The 22,961-nt window shown below is 35.3% G+C and overlaps 1 protein-coding gene across 9 annotated transcripts in view; it reads left to right on the top strand.

Moving 5' to 3' along the window:
* CCDC91 (coiled-coil domain containing 91) overlaps window positions 1–22,961 on the top strand; it is a gene marked incomplete at its 3' end in the record, with an annotated part of 371,630 nt that overhangs the window by 203,534 nt on the left and 145,135 nt on the right. For 7 of the 9 annotated variants that reach the window (XM_079937340.1, XM_079937341.1, XM_079937339.1 and 4 more), the window contains one exon: window positions 14,843–14,950. The exons of the other annotated variants lie outside the window; for them this stretch is intronic. In XM_079937340.1, the coding sequence (XP_079793466.1) occupies window positions 14,843–14,950 (108 nt within the window). The remainder of the gene's footprint in view (window positions 1–14,842; window positions 14,951–22,961) is intronic. 9 annotated transcript variants of the gene reach the window in all.

Here is a 22,961-nt window from a genome sequence, read left to right as displayed (position 1 = left end):
ACTAAATGCCAATCTTCACATTGGTAATTGGATTTTTTAAAAGCTTTATAAAGTTCCAGTACCTTTTGGTTAGCATATCTTGTGTACCAAACATCGTTCAAATGAAATAGCATATTTTAAAGCTCCTGAATGATGTGATCAGTAGTTTCTGATTTAAAAAAATAGGAATACTCTATATTATGATTTAAACTTTTCACAGAGAATTGAAAACATTCTGATTCACCTTGAATTAGTCTGTATTTAAGGGATTAGCTGCCCTCATCAAATTGGAATTCAGTTCTTTTAGTAATTTTTTATTCATACAACTTCAAATCATCCACTGCAGAAACTGGGCAAAGAAAATCTGCAACCCAACCCCATATGTAAACAACTTTAAAATCTAAAGTTATTTTGTACTATTATTATGTATTATATACTAATATCCTTATCTTTTTCTACTTTTAATAGTGGTATATACTAATTTATATATTTTTATTCTATAAATTCTTTGAAGGAGTATTGTATCTCTGCAAAAATTTCTACTTTGGGACTGCTGAGAACTTCTATTAGTAGAGCTGATTGATTATTTTGAATTCAGACAGACCTGGATCTAAGCTCCAGCTCTGGTGCTTACTAACAGTGTTACCTTGGGCAGTTTCTTATATATAAATTTTAATTTCCCCATGAATAAATGAGGGAATAACCGTAGAACCTATTCTTAGGAGTATTGTGAGGACCCAGTGAAATAATGAATACTGTATGGCTAATAATAATGCTGTTAATAAATATTGGCTATTTAGTTATTACTATACTCAATATATCAGTTTTCTAGCATAGAAATTTTAATGTATTGTCATTATCTTAGAGCTGACTATTAGCTTCTCACAATTATACAGTGTGGATTCTTGTTTCAATCTTTTTTAGAAATACCTATTTAAGGAAAAGAGGTCGTGGTCCAGCCCTTCATATTCCTAGGCTTCTGTTAAAAAGTCAGCGTTCTTTTGTTCATTTAGAAAGTAAATAGCTTGCTCCAGATTGATGAAAAGGACATGTGAAATTCTGTTAAAGTGCAGAAGAAAACAAAGCTAAAACTAACCTAATGTGCTATATATGCCAACTTTTCCCATAATGTTTACTTAATTTTGTTTATTTTTTCTTTCATGGCAAAAAATCTTTTATCCCGATAATTAACAACAGTAAAGTAAATGTAGATCTTGGAAGGCTTTCCATAGGAGCATGCCACATCTAAGATTGTTTACTACAAGCAACATAAAAATTTTCCTTTACTTATTTGAGCTTTTGTCTTGACATTGTCATTTTCTAGTATATATGCTGGCTCAGACTTCACAGTTCTTTATGTCTGTAGTTTTGTCTATCAAATATTACTATCCATGATACAGAATACATTTTTTTAAGATAATGAGTAGTTGTATTAGTATGCTGCTATTTTGTTTCTGATGCTCTCAACAGTTGTCATTGATCAGGGTATCTTAACCCCTTGGTTCTCACCTTTTGCAGCACATAATAAATTACTTGGGTTGCTTTTTAAAAAATCATATCAATCAATCTTCTTCTCTGGAAATTTAAAATCAGTTCACGTAGGTGGGGTCTAGATATCTGTTTTCTGAAGTTCTAGGAGTCATTCTGCTACCCTAAAGGGGTTGTTAATCATTGTCTTATCCCTACATATTTGTTTGCCTATCAGTATAGTCTATCTATTTCAGCCTGTTGCTATTTCCTCCGTTTTTATTATCCAAATTGAACCTGTCAAGATTTTGTGTGTGTGTGTGTGTGTGTGTGTGTGTGTGTGTGTATGTGTTTAGACTGAAATCACTGGGAAATTTTTCCATACGAGAAAGATGAGAGATATTCTGACAGATCTAAATGACTGTCAGAAGGACTGCTCTCTGTTTTTAAAAGTTACAAAAGAAACAAAAGTTTTAGCTGTAACTAAGAAACTAGATTTATCCCACATTAAGATTTTTTTTAACTTATGTCTTGTTTTCCTTTATGTGGGATAAGTGATCAGTCTAAGAAAAAATTTCTTTATAGTGGTGTATTGGTATAGTAGCACAGAGAGACTAACAAAGAAAATCATACATGGAAAAAATACAGGCGTATTTGCTAAAATAAATGTAATTCTGTTACTTAGGGAATATGATGCCTAGTCTTTTAAAGAGAAAGTATCTCACTATCTCCATTTCTTGCACAGATATGTTTGCTTCTTGGTTTTCTTTTCAGAAGTATCTCTGTATACATATATTCAATCAATATACTTTATATAAGTGCTTGGGGTAAAAACCATTTTAGATGTTGACACGTTCTTAAAATGAATTTTCTTTTTATCCAAAATAACTTTGGGGAAGAATTTTCCAAAGAAAGTATTAGTTGACTCAGTGTGTTAAAGTTCAAAGCTAGAACTTTCGCTAACATGCTGTAACAGTGAGTGGAAAGTACTCAAGAAATTAAGTTTAACATGTTTTTATTTTACTTTACTTTGAGTCCAGTTCATTGAAGCTTCCAATCTGACACAAATAAGATAACATATTTTTGGTTAATATTTTTATTTCACTACTATATACTGAATCTTCTTTTTCAAGGCAATGGCAAAAGACTCCCCTCTCTTTTTTTTTTCTTTCTTTTTTTCATGTGGTGTTTGCTTTAAGATAGATCAGTTAGAAAAAGAGCTTTCCCTTTTGAAACTTTAGTATACAGAATTTTTTATTTCTTCCTAAAGTTAGATTTACAAGTTATTTTCTTGGTTCTGGCTCAACTTGTTTACTTTTCAAATTAAATTATACTCTGTTGTTGTTGTTGTTTAAACTTAAGGGATTTAGACATTTTTCAAATCATAGCAGATAGGAGAAGTGTTGAAACATTGAATTTGGCATAGTTGACAGATTAGTAAAATGGTGATTAGAAATTAGCCTGAAAAAGGCAAAAAGGAAAATGCATTTTGATTTAATATTTATATGCAAACACCAAATAAATTACAGCTATAGTGATTTAAGGTCTATTATATGTTTCTTGGCCCTCTTGTGGGTGCCTAAGTGAGATGTTTTCTGTGTTGGTTTTTTGGTGATATGAAAATTAGTTCCTGGTCATCACACTCATCTTGAAACTAGAAGGGTTTTTATACCCTCTTCTCAAGCCCTAGAACTTTCTTTCTCACCCTTGTGTTTTGTGTGCATGTTTTTGGCCAAGTGGAGTACATTTACAAAACTCATGCTTATTTATGTATATCTACGTATTTCAAGATATTTCCACCAAACTAGATATATAGACACATACTCATTTCGCAGTCTTTGTTCCTGAAGCTTGACTGAATTGATGATCTTTAATTTGGTGTATTACAACCCAGATGTCAAAAGCCAATGAGTGCTAGACACATGAATAGTGCTTATAAATATTCGACTGTTTTAATGAGAAAACAAGGAATGGGCAGTTCTTTTCTAAAGTCTTAGAACATTTTATGAAGAGAATTTTCTGATTTTTTTTCTTCTGTTTAAGTATCAGAGTATTGGATCAGATGCAGTAGAGTTTTAACTTATCAGACACACACATTTTCACTATTCCTAAGTGAAAAACGATGCAAAATTGCTATATAAACTTCAGTTGTTTTGAAATTATCTTGTTTAAAACTCCTGATATATTTATTTCCCATTTTGACCAACCTTGGTTTTATTGAGAATATTGGTTCACTGTGCATTTCTCAAAGGTTAAGTATGCCTTAAGTCCCTTTTGCTAAGTATTGCTTTGAATTTTAGCAATGTAACATATGTCAGATGCCAGCTTGGAATATCACATGCCTGCTGTATTCCATTTTAAAAAAGCATCTACTTGCTAGTATTTTATTTGAACTCTTGAGTTGTTTGTACTGTTTTATAAGGGAGAACATAATACATTTTGGAGACCAATTTTTCCCAGGGTGTAGAATTACTTTTATTGTATAAAGTTCTGCTCCAAGGAGGGGGAACAACTTTTTCTCTTCTTTTGATGTATTCCCTTGATTAGAGATTGCTAACTTTTTGTGCAAAGAGGGGATAAGTAAAAATGAAGTTATGAGATCTTTTATATATCTTTTTTTATCTTTTTAATTCCCCCCTTTTGTTAACCCAAAGATATGAAATAAATTTATAGTTTTAGTTATTTGATTGAACAAGGATTCTTATAAATTCCAGCTTTTATCATATGATCAGATTTTTCCTGGACAAATAAAGATGTTTGCTGTTGCCAATAGCGTTTGGCCTAACAGCATGCTAGATACTAGTGATTGGTTTGGAACTAACAACTTGGCTTGTCCATTCTTATCCCTTCCATCAAACTTAACCTCAGCAGAGGATTGAGAAAGGTTTGGTAGTTGAAAATAGTTCTTGTGTGCCTCTGAGTTTCCTGAGCTAAGCCAGAATTTTGCATACAAGGCTATTCTTGTGGTTTTCCAGCCAGGCCAAAGCCAAAAGGCATTGGAAACCTTGCAAGAAAACTTGTTTTAATATAGATTTAAGGCTTGCCTTTATATTGTGACTGGATTTTCAGCCTGATGGTCAAAGGAATGAAGGGGAGACTTCATTCTATATTGAGGAGATAAATTTCAAATTTTTGCTGCAGAGGAGACCTTGAAAAATACCTCAGAGATTAACAAAAGAATTAATGAATAGGTTTTACTTAATTGTTTCTTAAGACACGTAAGATCTGCCTTTCCCCATTAGTTATTTTTGGCTTACCTTCCGAAATGCACTTTAAATGTTATGGGTTCTTTTTCGTATCACATCAGGCTAATATTTATGACTAATGTTGATCAGACTTGAGAATTTTATCAATATGAGTCTGTCCCACCCATATACTGTTGATTAATTACAGATTTCTGCTTATTATCATGAAAAGTCAAGCTGCTCTATTATAAGTACCTTCCATCCATAATAATATTAGCTTTCCACGTTGAATGAGGCTGGATCTGTTTTGTTCTGATGGGGTTGAAAGTATTTTTCAAACCTTCCTTTTAACAAGGTTATTTGGGAGGTTTCTAGTAACATTTGCTGGAAGAGTGATTATATAGTAGTATCTGTAAAGAATATCATTTCTGTAACTATTCCAGTCGACGTGATTTATCAGTTATGTGGTTCTTAATCTTCCATTATTCTAGTGAACTGAATTGTCAGCAAGGTCTGTCTGTAATCAGGCATTTTCAATTTTTGATAGAACTGAAGACTTACATAGTAATTAGACTTTAGAAGAATAGTAATTGATGTCTGTTATAGATTTATCTTTATTCAGTTTTTTTATTGGCAACCAGTAGTCCAGTTAGTAAATGACTGCATACCATAGTTCTTAGAGGCAGAAAAGATAAACTGGTGAAAGTTATTCTTATAAGTCCAAATGAAGATATGTACACAAGAAACTACTTTTAAGGTTTTTTTAAAAAATTTATTTATTTTATTTATTTGTGGCTGCATTGGGTCTTCATTGCGGTGCACGGGCTTCTCATGGCGGTAGCTTCTCTTGTTGCGGAGCACAGGTTCAGTAGTTGTGGCACACGGGCTCAGTAGTTGTGGCTCACGGGCTCTAGAGAGCAGGCTCAGTAGTTGTGGTGCACAGGCTTAGTTGCTCTGCGGCATGTGGGATCTTCCCGGACCAGGGCTCAAGCCTGTGTCCCCTGCATTGGCAGGCGGATTCCCAACCACTGCGCCACTAGGGGAGCCCTAAGTTTTGTTTTTTTTTTTTTAAATTTCTTGCATGTTTGAAAAGTTATAAAAGAGGTGTGGTTAACTTTATTCTTTAATCTGAACTATAAAACACTGACTCTGAGGAAGGAAAGCAGAGATGTAAGAACCAGTGACAGTTGAAGAACAGCGTTTTAAGATATCTGTCCCATTTCTAATTAGTGTGTGATCCAGTGTCAAAATAGACAGCTGGTTTTGATTTTATCTGTTAAATTCTAGTTAATCAACTTTGGGGAAATGATATATGAGAATATAGATTTTATACCAAGGATAAATTATTAGGGAGTAGAATGATTTGCTCAAAGTATCTTATTTTTTGACAAGGGAACATATGTGTGCAATACAAAATTCAAAAGATATGGAAATATGCATAGTAAAAATTAAATTTAGCTCCCATTGCTGTCTGGGTATCAGTCCCCATCTATGTTTCAAGCTTTATGACTTCCAGAGGTGGGATAATTTGCTTAAAATTGTCGTGTCTCTGATTTGCAGTGAATTGATCATCAGATTGTTTTATAGCAGTGAGAAAGGAATTCCATTTGAAGAATAATCCATATAGAGTCTGATTTAGTCCATATAGTTAGAAGCACCAAGTTCCAAGGCTATCCTGTTTTGGTATTTTAGCAGGATATTCATGTAGCCAAATTTTTTGGTAATTAATCCATTGTAACAACCTAATTTGAGTTCCAACAAGCACTACTTTGTATTATCTTATAATGGTGAAATACTTCCATACTAGTTAATATATTAACAGTTCCTCTGAGCCACTTTGGTGACTTTGTCCCTTCCCCTGAGGCTTCTCCCGAACCCCACACAGTCAAGCTAGAGCTCAGCACTGCCGGGGCCTCTGGCACCTATTCCAGTGCTGGGAATGGCACTTCTGATTGTTTTGTGCCCAATCCAATGGATTTTAAATAATTTACACATCTCCCCGAACATTATTATTTCTGTAATATATGGTTAATTTTTAACTGAAAAAGAACCAGTTGAAGTATGTTAAATTGTCATCTAAGTTTGCAACATTCTTCTCTTTGTGATCAAAAAGAAAACATAAAGGAAAATTTAATCTTTGTCAGCATGTCTTCTAATAAAATTGATTTATATGAATCCTCTTATCTCTCTCAATGTTGATGGCTTTTCAATGTGAGTAAAAGTTCTTTTCTAATCTTTGAGATCTATGTTTAATGAATGGATCTCTATTAATTTGGAGGAAAATTATTTTAATGGTCTTAAATCTAGTAACTTAAAAAATAATGTTGATCCTAACTTGAATCCACATAGCATGAGTTTAATTTATCATGAAAATGAAGAATTTAGTTCTCAAAAATCAGCAAATGGTTACAACAATTCTATTTTGAAATGTTATCAATGTAAATTAAATTAACAGTCATAATTTCACAGAATTCCTTTATTACTGGCAGAGAAGAAACTCTGTTATTCTCCCTATTTATTAGATAAGGCATCTGAGACACGGAGAAACACAGTGCCTTGATCAAACACATACAAACAGAGGAGGAGCTGTAAATAAAAGCCAGGTCATTCAAAGCTTGATGCAGGGCTCTGTTCAACAAATTATGCTGCCTCCTTGGAAGGTTAATGACTGTGTATTTAAGCCAAATACTTCTGACACCTATATGGGTTTCTTTCTTTCTGTGGTTTCCGATATTTCAGAAAATGAGATGTGTAGGCCTTTAGTGTTTAATAACTAGGTGCTTCATTTAATCCTCTGAAAGATTCTGAAGAGATTTAGTCAGAGTTCTTTTTTTCCTTTTGTTTCCTTGCTTCCTTCCTTTCTTTCTTCTTCTTTTTTTTTTTAACTGAAACTGTAGCTCTTATTCAAGTCACAAGGAATAATACTGTGGCATCTGAGGGAGAGGCATGTCCATGTGGCAGCTTTTCAGAAGTTTAAAGTAGCTGGAAGGTAGACATGCAGCGTCTCTCTGCTGTACTTAATTTTAGAAACTTCTTAATTTTAATGTGTTGTCCATGGCACAAAAGAAATTTTCACTGGGAGACATTAGTGGTGTTTGAGGTAACAACTCTTATGTTACTAGAATCCCTTAACAACAAGGCCAACAGGAATGATTCCCTCTGTCCTAAAGGTTTTCTTTGGCTTTCACAGTCTCCAATGCACTTTATAGCATGGCTAGACTATATTGAATTTCCATGTTTAGATATGTACCCATAATTTCACATTTTTCTTTTTGAATTATATAGTGCCACTGCACTGTAATTCAAATACATAGAAAAACCTAGGATCACTGCAATTGCAAATGCTTTAGATCTGTAACAAGATAAATTTTCAGCAGCCTCAACATGACCTTGATACTACTGCTTGTTTAAGTTAAGGAAAAGGAAGGGCAGAATCTTTTGTTTTTTAATCCTTTTACCCATAATTTTAGGTATTAGTTTCTGTCCTGCTTTCTAAAAAGAAATATGACCAAATCCGTCACTATCACTCCTCACACATCTGAAATTTACTCTTGAGAAACATGCACCTTCATTCTCCCCAAGGGTTGAACTTAAAGGTTCTGGTGTTGCCTAACTTCTGCCTGCCTGGGTAGCAGGAGACCATGAACCTAAACTTGAATTTGGATCCAGTTTTGAGTAAACTTAAGTTGAGTAAACTTAAGTTGAATAAACTTAAGCCTTAAGTTGAGATTGAAGATTTTCCTCTAGAGAGTTATACTCCCTAGTCCTTTTTACATTGTACTTTTAAATCACTTCCCAGTGATAGTTGTGTTTTTTTTAAATTTCTATTTATTTATTTATTTATTTTTGGCTGTGCCACGCAGCATATGGGATCTTAGTTCCCTGACCAGGGATTGAACCCGTGCCTCCCACAGTGGAAGCACGGAATCTTAACCACTGGACCGCCAGGGAACTCCCCACTAATACATTTTAATCCCATTAATTCTTTTTGTATTCCAACAAAATTTTCTAAAATGTCTAAATATTTTTTTCAGAGATAGCCTAATGTTTCTGTTCTAATGCAACTAAATCTGTACCACAATTGAATTACTAGCTCACTGAGGTCTTAAAAAATATATATATGTATATGTATATCAAACCATCAGTTTCTCTTCCCAAATGATAAGCCAACAAAGCTGTAGATTGACATTTTAGATCCCCACATTGGCAAAAGATACTTTTGATTAGCCAAGAGTAATTGAACATTAAGATAAATTAGTCAGCTGCCATTATTTAGACACTATATCCTCATTTTCATAATCTATGTTGCCAGTCTATTCAGTATAAAATGGAGAATGTAAGTATTATGGAAGAACTGCATGCTAATAGACACAGTGTCCAGATAAAGTTCAAGTAAGTATTACTTGCCAGATATACTTGTAGCATATCTATGGCACTTTTCTGTGAGACCATGGAAAACACTAAACTGGGTTTTGTTTGTTTGTTTGTTTTTTTGCTGTACGCGGACCTCTCGCTGTTGTGGCTTCTCCCGTTGCAGAGCACAGGCTCCGGACGCGCAGGCTCAGCGGCCATGGCTCACGTGCCCAGCCGCTCCGCGGCATGTGGGATCTTCCCGGACCGGGGCACGAACCCGTGTCCCCTGCATCGGCAGGCGGACTCGCAACCTCTGAGCCACCAGGGAAGCCCTTGTTTTTTTTAAATATTTATTTATTTATTTGGCTGCGCCAGGTCTTAGTTGCGGCAGGTGGGATCTTTGTTGTCACATGCAGGATCTAGTTCCCTGACCAGGGATCAAACCGGGCCCCCTGCATGGGAGTGTGGAGTCTTAACCACTGGATCACCAGGGAAGTCCCTCAACTAGTTCTTATTAGGATTAACTCCTTCCTTATCAGAGAGTATAGTCGCATTACTCTTAATTCTACTGAATAAAAAAATGTTCATGTGTGGTGCATTAGTTATGTTTCTATCCTACTTGTATATGTGTAGCCTACAAAAATCAGTGCTACATATTTTCTTTTTCACAAATTGTCTATTAATGGAGAAATTCTTGATAGCATTTGAGTGCTTTTGATACTTTGCAACATTGTTTGAAGATACTATGTATCAGATTATAGAAACTTTCATGTTTGAATAGAATTAAAATGCCTTCCATGGTTCTACATAATTCTGGTCCTCTGGAAGTCTGGTGCAGGTATAGGATCTGATGGAATTCCCTGGTTCATATGATCTGCACTGGCCTTTTTTTCTAGTTCTAGACTCATTAGCCTTTTTCCCATGCTAGGACTTTGTACTTTTTTCTTTGACGGAAATCTTCTTCCCTCAGGCTTAATATATGACTTTTTTTTTCCCACGTTTTGTGACTTCTCAAGAGAACTCTTGACTTCCCTCTCTGAAAAATTTCTCCTCCATTATTCTTTTCCTTTTTATCCCTTTTTAATTTTCTTTATAGCATAAAACACCATGAAAATGGTTCGTTTATTGTGTACCTCCCAATCTTCCTTGTCTTCCCCACTTTCCCTATCCGCTTGCCAATAATGTAAATTCAGGGGAGTCAGGCCCCTATCTGTTTTGTTCAGTCTGCATCACCAGTGCCTAGAACACTGTCTGGAATAAAGTATGCATTCAGTAAATATTAGTTGAATAAGTGAAGAATTAACAAATAATTAAGTGGCTATAAAATAGAGTAAGTGATTAGTTCATGAAGAGAAACCTGCTTTACCAGGTTGGAATGGCTAAGACAAACAGGGAACCAAGAGGGTGGACCTGAATCCAGTTCTTTGTTCCACTTAGTCTTTTCATATGATTTTGGGCTCATTTCTTAACCTTCGTGTCTGTTTCTTTATCTGTAGAACAGGTATGTAGAGCTCATGGAAAAAGATGGATGAATGATTCAGTGAAATGACTGAAATTCATCATTTTTCATATATATCAGTTAAGTAGGCTCTCCTTTTGAATAACAAACTTGCTTATATGTTTGAAACTTTGAGGGAATATTATAAGACATGCTAACAACAGTTAAAAAGCCTTGCAAAATTTGAAGTAATATTTTGTTCAAAAATAGCACTTAGTCCAGAAAAAACATAAAAGTGTCCCTTCAGAGTTCTAACTTACTCTTTTGCTGATACCTTTTAGTTTTGCTTATTTTATTTTTAGTTAAAAATTGGAAAAGATCTGAAACAGATTTTTGAAAAGCAAACTATGATATTTTTCCAAGAAAGATGAAATTATGCTTGATTTCAAATGACCTTTTACAACAATTAATTTGTACTACTGCAGTCAAAAAGCTAAACTAAGAATACAATGAACAGACATAATTAAAGTCAATGTTTTGATAGTTTCTCTATGACTAGGCAAGTAATAAGGCTTGGACATACAGAAATCATGATTCATTTCTTCATTCAACACATAGTCCATATATTCCAACTACAATTATAATAGTACCTATATGTTAGGTACTATTGTAGGTACAATAGTACCTACAGTGAATTAAACACTGTTTAATCAGTGAATTAAACACAGATTCCTATTCTCCTAGAGCTTCAGTTTCAGTGGGGATATTTATTATATGTTTTGCCTCCAGCTTGCTCCATAGCCTTATACTTTTCTGCATTTGTAAACCATGACTTAGAGGATTGACTTTTAAAATAATTTAAATTATTACTGCCTAAAATTAGCTATGAAGTGTTCTTTTAATGTTATGTGCTAAATGCCAACATGATATTAATGTTTCAGAGACCATTTGGTTCTTTAGGCACATCTGCTCTGCAAATCTGGACAAGTAATTAAATTTGATGAGAATAGAATCAGATCTAATAGAATTGGGCTATTTCAAGGGAGAAGAGAATTATGTGGATTTGTTGGGACAGTAGATTGTAGTTTGGTTTGCAGTAGTACACTTGAGCTATACGTCTCTACTCATTTAAATTCCAGTGTATGTATATTCAGTTCCATTAAAAATAAACTATCTACTGCTTATGGGTATTGGTTGGTGTGGGGTGGTTTTTGACTTAATATCTTTGTTTTCTCTGAGTCTAATCATTATAGAATTTATAACATACTTTTTTTTCAAGGAGTTTATAGTCCTTCTCATACTGTGTTTTATTTACTCAAAATTTATACTTGTAGAGTAGAAAGAATGAACATTTCTAGTCTAAAATGATACAAAAAAATTCAGATCTCTGGTAGGGATTAACAGGAACAAGTTTGGTAACTGAACTTGGTAGTTATAATTTGAAGCTGAATGAACTTTCCAGTGAATATTGGTATCATTTATACTATGATTTTTTTTTTTTTTTTTTTTTTTTTTTTTTGCGGTACGCAGGCCTCTCACTGTTGTGGCCTCTCCCATTGCGGAGCACAGGCTCCGGATGCGCAGGCTCAACGGCCATGGCTCAAGGGCCTAGCCGCTCCGCGGCATGTGGGATCTTCCCGGACCGGGGCACGAACCCGTGTCCCCTGCATCGGCAGGCGGACTCTCAACCACTGCGCCACCAGGGAAGCCCTATACTATGATTTTAAAATATTAATACAAGGATTGTCACTCACCAAATAGCTATTGCATGTGTCTGCTATGTACAGAGCACTCTGTAAGAAGCTGTGTGTGATATATAAAGATGAGTATAAAGATGACATAGTTCCTGTACTAAAGAAATCTATGATCTTGTTCACACCTTTAAAATTATTCTTGAAGAAGTGTGGTAAGTAGTTTTGCTCAAGCTCAGTTAAGTTATCCCCTGGGATGATACAGAAAATCTCTGATAGGACTGAAGCTAAAACCTAAACTTGTTGAAAATTAACAAAACATTCCGTGCCTTTGGTAGCATTTTTTTCGTTATGGAATGTTTATATACATCTTTGTTTTTCTGCCTCTACATACCCTGAGAGTCTTAGTGCTTTATTTGTGTTGAGAATAGTTTAAAATAGCTTATAAAAGAAATAACTCTTTCATGTATGTTTTTGTAGTGTTGCATTCAATATAAGCCCAAGGGAAGGGTTCCTTGTGTCTTTGATATCTGTAGAGACAATTACAAAGGAAAAAAAAATTATAGGGAAATGTTAAGACTAATGTTCATTTTTATACTTACAGCACACAAGAAATTTTAAGGCAGTTATTATGGTATATTACATAGGAAAACGAATATCCAGTTATATAATGATAGATCAAGCCATAGAAGCATGCAGCTAGTACCATTGTGTATTGCTAAGCATGTCCATAATTAATATTCTAGTTCTAAAGATGGTTTTTGAACACTACCTCTTTTGTTTGGACTTTGGCACTAATAGTTCCACAGTTCAGTATTATAGGCCAATTTTTTTTAAAGAAATCTTATTATTTTATTTAAAAAATCTTGTCATTATCCTATGGTACTTGACCTCCTTGAAGTTTGGAAGAAAATGAGTATATAGTATACAAATCAGTCACCAGAGGAAAAAATACTATTCATTTGTGTTTCTTAATTATGGTGAGAAAATATTATTTTATTTCATTAACTTACCTGTCCCTCCAAATGATATAATTTACTAGAAAATCACAACTGGGTATTTAACCTGGGATTATTTGGAATCATGGCAAATAGGAAGTGAAACAGTTCTTGCCATCAAGCAAAACAATTCTGCCGTAACCCAAGTCCCCCAAAAGAATGGCATTTTTCTCTCTACAAAAGATGCCATGAATATACCCAACAGAATTGTACATAGTTGTATCATCCTTTAAATTTTCTGAAGTCCAATGAATAGTATTGTATTTTGCCAAAGGTAAATTAGAGCTTTACATTATCTAGTCACAGTTTAAGAGGTTATAGTGTCTTCTATAAATTATCGTTATGGAATCTTTAGAGGACATATAATGTATAAATGAAGGGCTAAAGCAGTTCTGTTAAGCAGTTCTTTATACTTTGGTTAAGCCGTGGTCAGAGGTTTATTTTCCTTTACTAGTTTACTAGTAATTTTGCAGCTTCAGAGTGACAACTATTGAATTATAGGAGTAGTAGCATCATCAGAAGACAGTTTAACATTTGCAAAAGAAAGATAATTATTTGAAGATTTGAGACTTATTCAGAGGTTTTCAAAATATTTTTGTCTCAGTTTTAAAAAATACATACATATTTATTTAGCCTCTTAATGCATGTTGTTTCCAACCAAGTAAATCTGTTTTCAAAGCAGAGATTATTTAAGAGATTTGGCATATTTTTCTTTTCTTGGCGAATGTACCAAAGGTCTGTTTTCTATAAGACATGTGTCTGTTTCAACTTACTATTTTGATTATGAGTAGTTTGTTATCCAGATAGACCTTCAAAAATAGAATATTTGCTAAAGAGTTCTTATGTATATGGTTAAATGCATATTTTAGAATGATTTAAGATTTATAAATAGCATGTAAGATAATACTGGGAACATGTTAACTATAACATATAATGCCTGAAAAAAAAAAAAGGGAAAGGAAAAAAGATGATAATATTGTAAACATCTCCAATAAGGAAGTGAGTGGGTGGAACATCTTCCAGTGTTGATTTGGCTTGCCTTACAATAGTGTTAACATCTTTATATTTAACTGACCGAGCTTCCAGCATTTACACTATCCACTTAAGTTTGTGTAGGCTCCCAAGTTTTATTACTTTTTATGAATATTGCCTTAAGATCCTGACTTCCACACTTTGCCTTATACCTTTTCACATTAGGGGCGTGAACTTCCTGGGGGGCAGCTCTTTTATGTTTGAAATTGCTCAGAGTTTCCATCTGCTTTTACTTGATTTGTGGTCTTGAAGATCATGCTTGGCCCATGGGATATTACAGTGTGCCGAGAGGATGTGGAGTTTTGTCAGCCAGTGAAATATGTCTGGTTTTTTTCTCTTCTCTTTTTTTTCAGCAGCTTTCACATGCTTCTCATCCTGTGTGGTCTTCACTAAACTGAATTTATATTTAACAGAACTACTCACCCTCTTTATCATCTTCTATGACTTGGCCTTTTTACCGAGAAGGTGTGTGGAAGGAACATCTAAGCCAAAAAACTAATCTTGGCAATAGGAAAACCTGAAACCGAAAGCTTAAAGTAGTGTTATATATGAATTTGCTTTAATATTCACAAATGTGTATTTTGTAATGCAGAATAGTATCATATTTCAGATATGTACAACTGTCAAAAAAATTTCTCATGCCAACAGTAGATTCCAAGTTTTGTCTGTGATCCACATGACATTTTTGCTTGTTTTTAGGCACTACTGCAGTCTTCAGTTAAGCAACAAGTAGAAGCTATTGAAAAACAGTACATTTCTGCAATAGAGAAACAAGCACACAAGTGTGAAGAGTTGTTAAATACTCAGGTAATAAAGTTGTACATCCATTATATATTTATACGTTTCTTCTGACTCTCTTCCCCTGAGAACTCTATAGCTGTTTATTCAGTTTCATGCCATTTACTTTCCTTGGTGTATTTTGGAGAAAAAAATATGCTTATGTAAACTCAATGTTAAAGTTTCGGAATTTTATGATAGACTAAATATAGGGCTAAAGGCCTAAAGTATGTAGATCATCGCCAAATTAATGAAAATTCTTATGCTAATTTCTGGGTTATAATATTATTTATCAAATAACAGAAGCAAAAGATTACTGTAAATGTATAATGGCATCTGAAATGATTTTTAGTGGTACAAGATTTATAAATAAGATTTGAATTTGAAGTATGTATTTATGTTTGAATTACCTTTCATTGCTTATAGGAATTAGTTTCTGTTTAAATTTTTTTTCTGGTGACTGTGTTTTCTTTTCTTGATTTAATGTCTTAGAAAGCATTGCAGACATGATTATTGGATTTACATTAAACAATCAATTGAAGAGCATATATGTATATGTCATAGTATGAATAATTAGTGCAAGAAGTTCCCAGCAACACTTTTGAATAACATAACACTTGGTAGGTGAAAATAAAATCAACCTTATACAAAGGACCTATTTTGTATCACAGGAAGAAAATATACTAATAGGAAAACAAAATTAGGTCTAGAATTTTTTTTTTTTTTTTTAAAGATGATGTTGGGGGTAGGAGTTTATTAATTAATTAATTTATTTTTGCTGTGTTGGGTCTTCGTTTCTGTGCGAGGGCTTTCTCTAGTTGTGGCAAGCGGGGGCCACCCTTCATCGTGGTGCACGGGCCTCTCACTGTCGCGGCGTCTCTTGTTGCAGAGCACAGGCTCCAGACGCGCAGGCTCAGTAGTTGTGGCTCACGGGCCTAGTTGCTCTGCGGCATGTGGGATCCTCCCAGACCAGGGCTCGAACCCGTGTCCCCTGCATTGGCAGGCAGATTTGCAACCACTGCGCCACCAGGGAAGCCCCAGGTCTAGAATTTAAATGGAGATTTATAAACATACCATTCTATCCCCAAGACTGGGGATATCTCATTGTAGTTTTGATTTGCATTTCTCTAATGATTAATGATGTCGAGCATTCTTTCATTTTTTTGTTGGAAATCTGTATATCTTCTTTTGGACAAATGTCTGTTTAGGTCTTCTGCCCATTTTTGGACTGGGTTGTTTGTTTTTTTGATATTGAGCTTCATGAGCTGCTTGTATATTTTGGAGATTAATCATTTGTTAGTTACTTCATTTGCAAATATTTTCTCCCATTCTGAGGGTTGTCTTTTCACATTGTTTATGGTTTCCTTTGCTGTGCAAAAGCTTTTAAGTTTCATTAGGTCCCATGTGTTTATTTTTGTTTTTATTTCCATGTATCTAGGAGGTGGGTCAAAAAGGATCTTGCTGTGATTTATGTCACAGAGTGTTCTGCCTGTGTTTTCCTCTAAGAATTTGATAGTGTCTGGCCTTACATTTAGGTCTTCAATCCATTTAGAGTTTATTTTTGTGTATGGTGTTAGGGAGTGTTCTAATTTCATACTTTTACATGTAGCTGTCCAGTTTTCCCAGCACCACTTATTGAAGAGGCTGTCTTTTCTCCACGGTATATTCTTACCTCCTTTATCAAAGATAAGGTGACCGTATGTGCATGGGTTTATCGCTGGGCTTTGTATCGTGTTCCATTGATCTGTATTTCTGCTTTTGTGCCAGTACCATACTGTCTTAATTACTGTACCTTTGTAGTATAGTCTGAAGTTAGGGAGCCTGATTCCTCCAGCTCCATTTTTCTTTCTCAAGATTGTTTTGGCTAATCGGGGTCTTTTATGTTTCCATACAAATTGTGAAAATTTTTGTTCCAGTTCTGTGAAAAATGCCAGTGGTAGTTTGATAGGGATTGCATTGAATCTGTAGATTGCTTTGGGTAGTAGAGTCATTTTCACAATGTTGATTCTTCCAATCCAAGAACATGCTATATCTCTCCATCTATTTGTATCATTTTTAATTTCTTTCATCAGTGTCTTATAATTTTCTGCATACAGATCTTTTGTCTCCTTAGGTAGGTTTATTCCTTAGTATTTTATTCCTTTTGTTGCAATGGGAAATGGGAGTGTTCTCTTAATTTCACTTTCGGATTTTTCATCATTAGTGTGTAGGAATGCAAGAGATTTCTGTGCATTAATTTTGTATCCTGCTACTTTACCAAATTCATTGATTAGCTTTAGTAGTTTTCTGATAGCATCTTTAGGATTCTCTGTGTATAGTATCATGTCATCTGCAAACAGTGACAACTTTACTTCTTTTCTGATTTGGATTCCTTTTATTTCTTTTTCTTCTCTGATTGCTGTGGCTAAAACTTCCAAAAGTATGTTGAATAATAGTGGTGAGAGTGGGCAACCTTGTTGTTCCTGATCTTAGTGGAAATGGTTTCAGTTTTTCACCATTGAGGACCATGTTGGCTGTGAGTTTGTCATATGCAGCCTTTGTTATGTTGAGGAAAGGTCCCTCTATGCCTACTTTCTGGAGGGTTTTTATCATAAATGGGTGTTGAATTTTGTTGAAAGCTTTCTCTGCATGTATTGAGGTGATCGTATGCTTTTTCTCCTTCAGTTTGTTAATATGATTTATCACACTGATTGATTTGCGTGTATTGAAGAATCCTTGTATTCCTGGAATAAACCCCACTTGATCATGGTGTATGATCCTTTTAATGTATTCTTGGATTCTGTTTGCTAGTATTTCGTTAAGGATTTTTGCATCTATGTTCATCAGTGATATTGGCCTGTAGTTTTCTTTCTTTGTGACATCTTTGTCTGGTTTTGGTATCAGGGTGATGGTGGCCTCATAGAATGAGTTTGGGAGTGTTCCTCCCTCTGCTATATTTTGGAAGAGTTGGAGAAGGATAGGTGTTGGCTCTTCTCTAAATGTTTGATAGAATTTGCCTGTGAAGCCGTCTGGTCCTGTGCTTTGGTTTGTTGGAAGATTTTTAATCACAGTTTCAATTTCAGTGCTTGTGACCTGTCTGTTCATATTTTCTATTTCTTCCTGGTTCAGTCTCGGAATGTTGTGCATTTCTAAGAATTTGTCCATTTCTTCCAGGTTGTCCATTTTATTAGCATATAGTTGCTTGTAGTAGTCTGTCATGATCCTTTGTATTTCTGCAGTATCACTTTTTACTTCTCCTTTTTCATTTCTAATTCTATTGATTTGAGTCTTCTCCCTTTTTTTCTTGATGAGTCTGGCTAATGGTTTATCAATTTTGTTTGTCTTCTCAAAGAACTAGCTTTTAGTTTTATTGATCTTTGCTATCGTTTCCTTCATTTCTTTTTCATTTCTTTCTGACCTGATCTTTATGATTTCTTTACTTCTGCTAACTTTGGAGTTTTCTTGTCCTTCCTTCTCTAATATCTTTAGGTGTAAGCTTAGGTTGTTTATCTGAGATGTTTCTTGTTTCTTAAGGTAGGATTGTATTGCTGTAAACTTCCCTCTTAGAACTGCTTTTGCTGCATCCCATAGGTTTTGGGTCGTCGTGTTTTCATTGTCATTTGTTTCTAGGTATTTTTTGATTCCCTGTTCGATTTCTTCAGTGATCTCTTGATCATTAAGTTGTGTATTGTTTACCTTCCATTTGTTTGTATTTTTTTACAGAGTTTTTCCTGTAATTGATATCTAGTCTTATAGCGTTGTAGTCAGAAAAGATACTTGATACGATTTCAATTTTCTTAAATTTACCAAGGCTTGATTTGTGACCCATGATATGATCTATCTTGGAGAATATTCCATGAGCACTTGAGAAGAATGTGTATTCTGTTGTTTTTGGATGGAATGTCCTATAAATATCAGTTAAGTCCATCTTGTTTAATGTATCATTTAAAGCTTGTGTTTCCTTATTTATTTTCATTTTGGATGATCTGTCTATTGGTGAAAGTGGGATGTTAAAGTCTCCTACTATGATTGTGTTACTGTCGATTTCCCCTTTTATGGCTGTTAGTGTTTGCCTTATGTATTGGGGTGCTCCTATGTTGGGTGCATAAATATTTACAACTCTTATATCTTCTTCTTGGATTGATCCCTTGATCATTATGTAGTGTCCTTCTTTGTCTCTTGTAATAGTCTTTGTTTTAAAGTCTATTTTATGTGATATGAGGCATCCCTCACTTTCAGTCTCTGTGTGTCCCTACGTCCGAAGTGGGTCTCTTGTAGACAGCATATATATGGGTCTTGTTTTCGTATCCATTCAGCCAGTCTATGTGTTTTGGTTGGAGCATTTAATCCATTTACACTTAAGGTAATTATCGATATGTATGTTTCTGTTACCATTTTCTTAATTGTTTTAGGTTTGTTATTGTACGTCTCTTCTTTCTCTTGTGTTACCTGCCTAGAGAAGTTCCTGTAGCATTTGTTGTAAGGCTGGTTTGGTGGTGCTGAATTCTCTTAGCTTTTGCTTGTCTATAAAGGTTTTAATTTCTCCGTCAAATCTGAATGAGATCCTTGCTAAGTAGAGTAATCTTGGTTGTAGGATTTTCCCTTTCATCACTTTAAATATGTCCTGCCATTCCCTTCTGGCTTGCAGAGTTTCTGCTGAAAGATCAGCTGTTAACCTTATGGGGATTCCCTTGTGTATTATTTGTTGTTTTTCCTTTGCTTCTTTTAATATGTTTTCTTTGTATTTAGTTTTTGATAGTTTGAATAATATGTGTCTTTGCGTGTTTCTCCTTGTATTTATCCTCTATGGGACTCTCTGGGCTTCCTGGACTTGATTAACTATTTCCTTTCCCATATTAGGGAAGTTTTCAACTACAATCCCTTCAAATATTTTCTCAGTCCCTTTCTTTTTCTCTTCTTCTTTTGGGACCCCTGTAATTCGAATGTTGGTGCATTTAATGTTGTCCCAGAGGTCCTGAGACTGTCCTCAATTCTTTTCATTCTTTTTTCTTTATCTGCTCTGCAATAGTTATTTCCACTATTTTATCTTCCAGGTCACTTACCCGTTATTCTGCTACTGATCCCTTCTAGAGAATTTTTGATTTCATTTATTGTGTTGTCCATCACTGTTTGTTTCCTCTTTAGTTCTTTTAGGTCCTTGTTAAATGTTTCTTGTATTTTCTCCATTCTATTTCCAAGATTTTGGATCATCTTTACTATCATTATTCTGAATTGTTTTTCAGGTAGACTGCCTATTTCCTCTTCATTTGTTAAGTCTGGTGGGTTTTTATCTTGCTCCTTCATCTGCTGTGTGTTTCTCTGTCTTCTCATTTTGCTTAACTTACTGTGACTGGGGTCTCCTTTTTGCAGGCTGCAGGTTCATAGTTCCCGTTGTTTTTGGTGTCTGTCCCCAGTGGCTAAGGTTGTTTTTTAGTGGCTTGTGTAGACTTCCTGGTGTAGGGGACTAGTGCCTGTGTTCTGGTGGATGAGGCTGGATCTTGTCTTTTTGGTGGGCAGGTCCACGTGTGGTGGTGTGTTTTGGGGTGTCTGTGGCCTTATTATGATTTTAGGTAGCCTCTCTGCTAATCGAGGGTGTTGTGTTCCTTTCTTGCTAGTTGTTTGGCATAGGGTGTCCAACACTGTATCTTGCTGGTCGTTGAGTGGAGCTGGGTCTTGGCGTTGAGATGGAGATCTCTGGGAGATTTTCGCCGTTTCATATTACGTGGAGCTGGGAGGTCTCTTGTGGACCAGTGTCCTGAAGTTGGCTCTCCCACCTCAGAGGCACAGCCCTGACGCCTGGCAATCCTGTACTGCACTGAAGGATTGTTCATGTGTGACGTCATTCATTAAAATAAAGCCCATGGCCCCACGATAATAGGCTGTGGTGATAACCCTGTATCTTTCCTGGCCTGCTGTGTTCTGCTAGTGTTGGAGGGTCTCCTGCAGAGGCAGGGGGCAGCAGTTGCTCACCAACGGACATGGACACTGGCAGCAGAAGTTCTGGGAAGTACCCCTTGGCGTGAGCCCTCCTCAGTGTCTTTTTAATAAATGGCTTGGAAGAGGAAATATACAAGAAATTTTATAAATTTGATGTAACAATTATACTCTTTTGGGTGGTGAAATACCAGGGTGTCAGAGATATGAAGTATATGACTACGTTAATGGACAGAAAACTCACAGAGAAGAATAGGTCATAAGAGCATAAGGCATGAATTAGCCAAGCCAGGCTAGGTTATGCCCTAAACCCTCTGGCTTCAGACAGCAACGGTTTATGTCTTACTAATTCTCCATGTACACTGAGAATTCTTTGGGGGCTCAGTCTCATGATGTCCTCACCCTAGGAACTGGCCTGATAGCATAGTTCCTGTTGGAACATTACCTGTTATCTTGTAGAGTGAAAAAAAGCCCAGTCAGATTTCCTACTGGTAAGTCAGCATTGTGGACTGGAAATGACACTTCCACTCCCAATTTGTATCTACAGTGCCCCACACAGTCATAATGGGGCCAGGAAGTGAGATCCTGCTATGAATCTGGAAGGGAGAGCACAGGAAATACTTGATAAGCAGAACTAATATACCGCGGTCTGCTCTTTTTTCACCAAATATTCCCAGTCTCCATGTCTCAGGCAAATTTGCTTACCTGCCCACATGGGAGAGGTAAGTTCTATCCAGCTATAGCCTCAAGCTCAGAAGTCCAGGATCGTTGAGTGACAGGTGAGAATGTGTTGCAGTCTCTATATCATCAGTTTCGTATATATAGTCCCTTTTGACCTGAAGTGCCAGAAACTGAAATGTATGTTGTTTATCCCCAACATATCTAGTATATAGTGGCAAGATAAAGGTTGGGTATGTACTGTGAATGGTCTCAGTAGGAAAGATGAAGAATCAGACATACACAGCTATCGTTAGTATGTAGCAATTCTAAAATCTCAGTGAACAGATTCAGTAAGGATCTCTGCTGTGGGGGTAGGATTGCTCTTTGATTTACTGTGATTTACTGTGAATGGATTTACTGTGATTTACTTTTCAGAGTTTAGGGCCAGGGTCTCTAGCCCATTGTTCTTTATGATCTTGTAGGGTTAAAATTTTTCAATATCTTTTTTTTGGCTATACCTAATGTGAGTATTGGAGATTATACCATTTCTCGGCCAGCTCCCTGTCTATATAAATTTAGGAGCCCTGGGTCATTTTAGGGTAGCAAATAGTCACAGTTCAGGATAATGATTCTTTTGGCTTTTTATCTGTTTGATTGCAAACAGCTCCATTTGTCAGATGCAGACCCATTGTTATTTTAGCGACCTGTGTTCTAGATTGAATATGTGTATATGCTTTCTACCCTCATGCTTGCCTATCTGTCTGTGTCTCTCCCTTTCTGATTAAAGATAACTTTTTTATCAAACCTGGGTTGAGGAAATCCCAGTTGGTCTCTTTTCCCCAAACCATTTGGTCCAAATGAAAGGATGTACAGGACAGTCACAGCCTTATTGGCACTTTGCTTGGAGGCACTTTAACCCATTGAATCTTTAACAGTGGGTATGACTACGTATTTGCTATTTGCAATAGCATGTTAAAGAATAAAATACCATGGAATCAATTTAACGAAGGAACAGAAAGACTTGTAAACTAAAAATGACAAAACGTTGCTGAAAGAAATGAAAAATAACCTAAATAAATGGAAAGACATCCCATGTTCATCAACTGAGATATATTTGGTGAAGAGCACTCAAGACTACCACAGGACATTTAGGGGATCACGAGCAATTCAGTGTGATGAAATACTATTTAAAAAACTAAACACTTAAAGGGAATATGATTATTAGGTAAAAATCATGTAAAGTATAGAAATGGTATCTCACACGTTTTTCAAATCATATTTCTTGAGATGTCATTTGAAATTTGAAAGAAGTAAATTTAATTTAATAAAAATAATACCTGAATGATTCCTTAGAATAATTTAGTTCAACCTTTCATGTGTATATGTGTCTCTTTTTTTCTCTTGCTCTCATTTTTTTTTGTTCTTTTCAAATTAAGAATTTAAGGGAAAAGCAAGTTAATACTAAAGA

This window comes from Stenella coeruleoalba (genome assembly GCF_951394435.1).
Source record: "Stenella coeruleoalba genome assembly, chromosome: 11".
Lineage (NCBI taxonomy): Eukaryota > Metazoa > Chordata > Mammalia > Artiodactyla > Delphinidae > Stenella > Stenella coeruleoalba.
The sequence above is the reverse complement of the archived record's forward strand: the minus strand, read 5'-3'. Positions and strand labels throughout refer to the sequence as shown.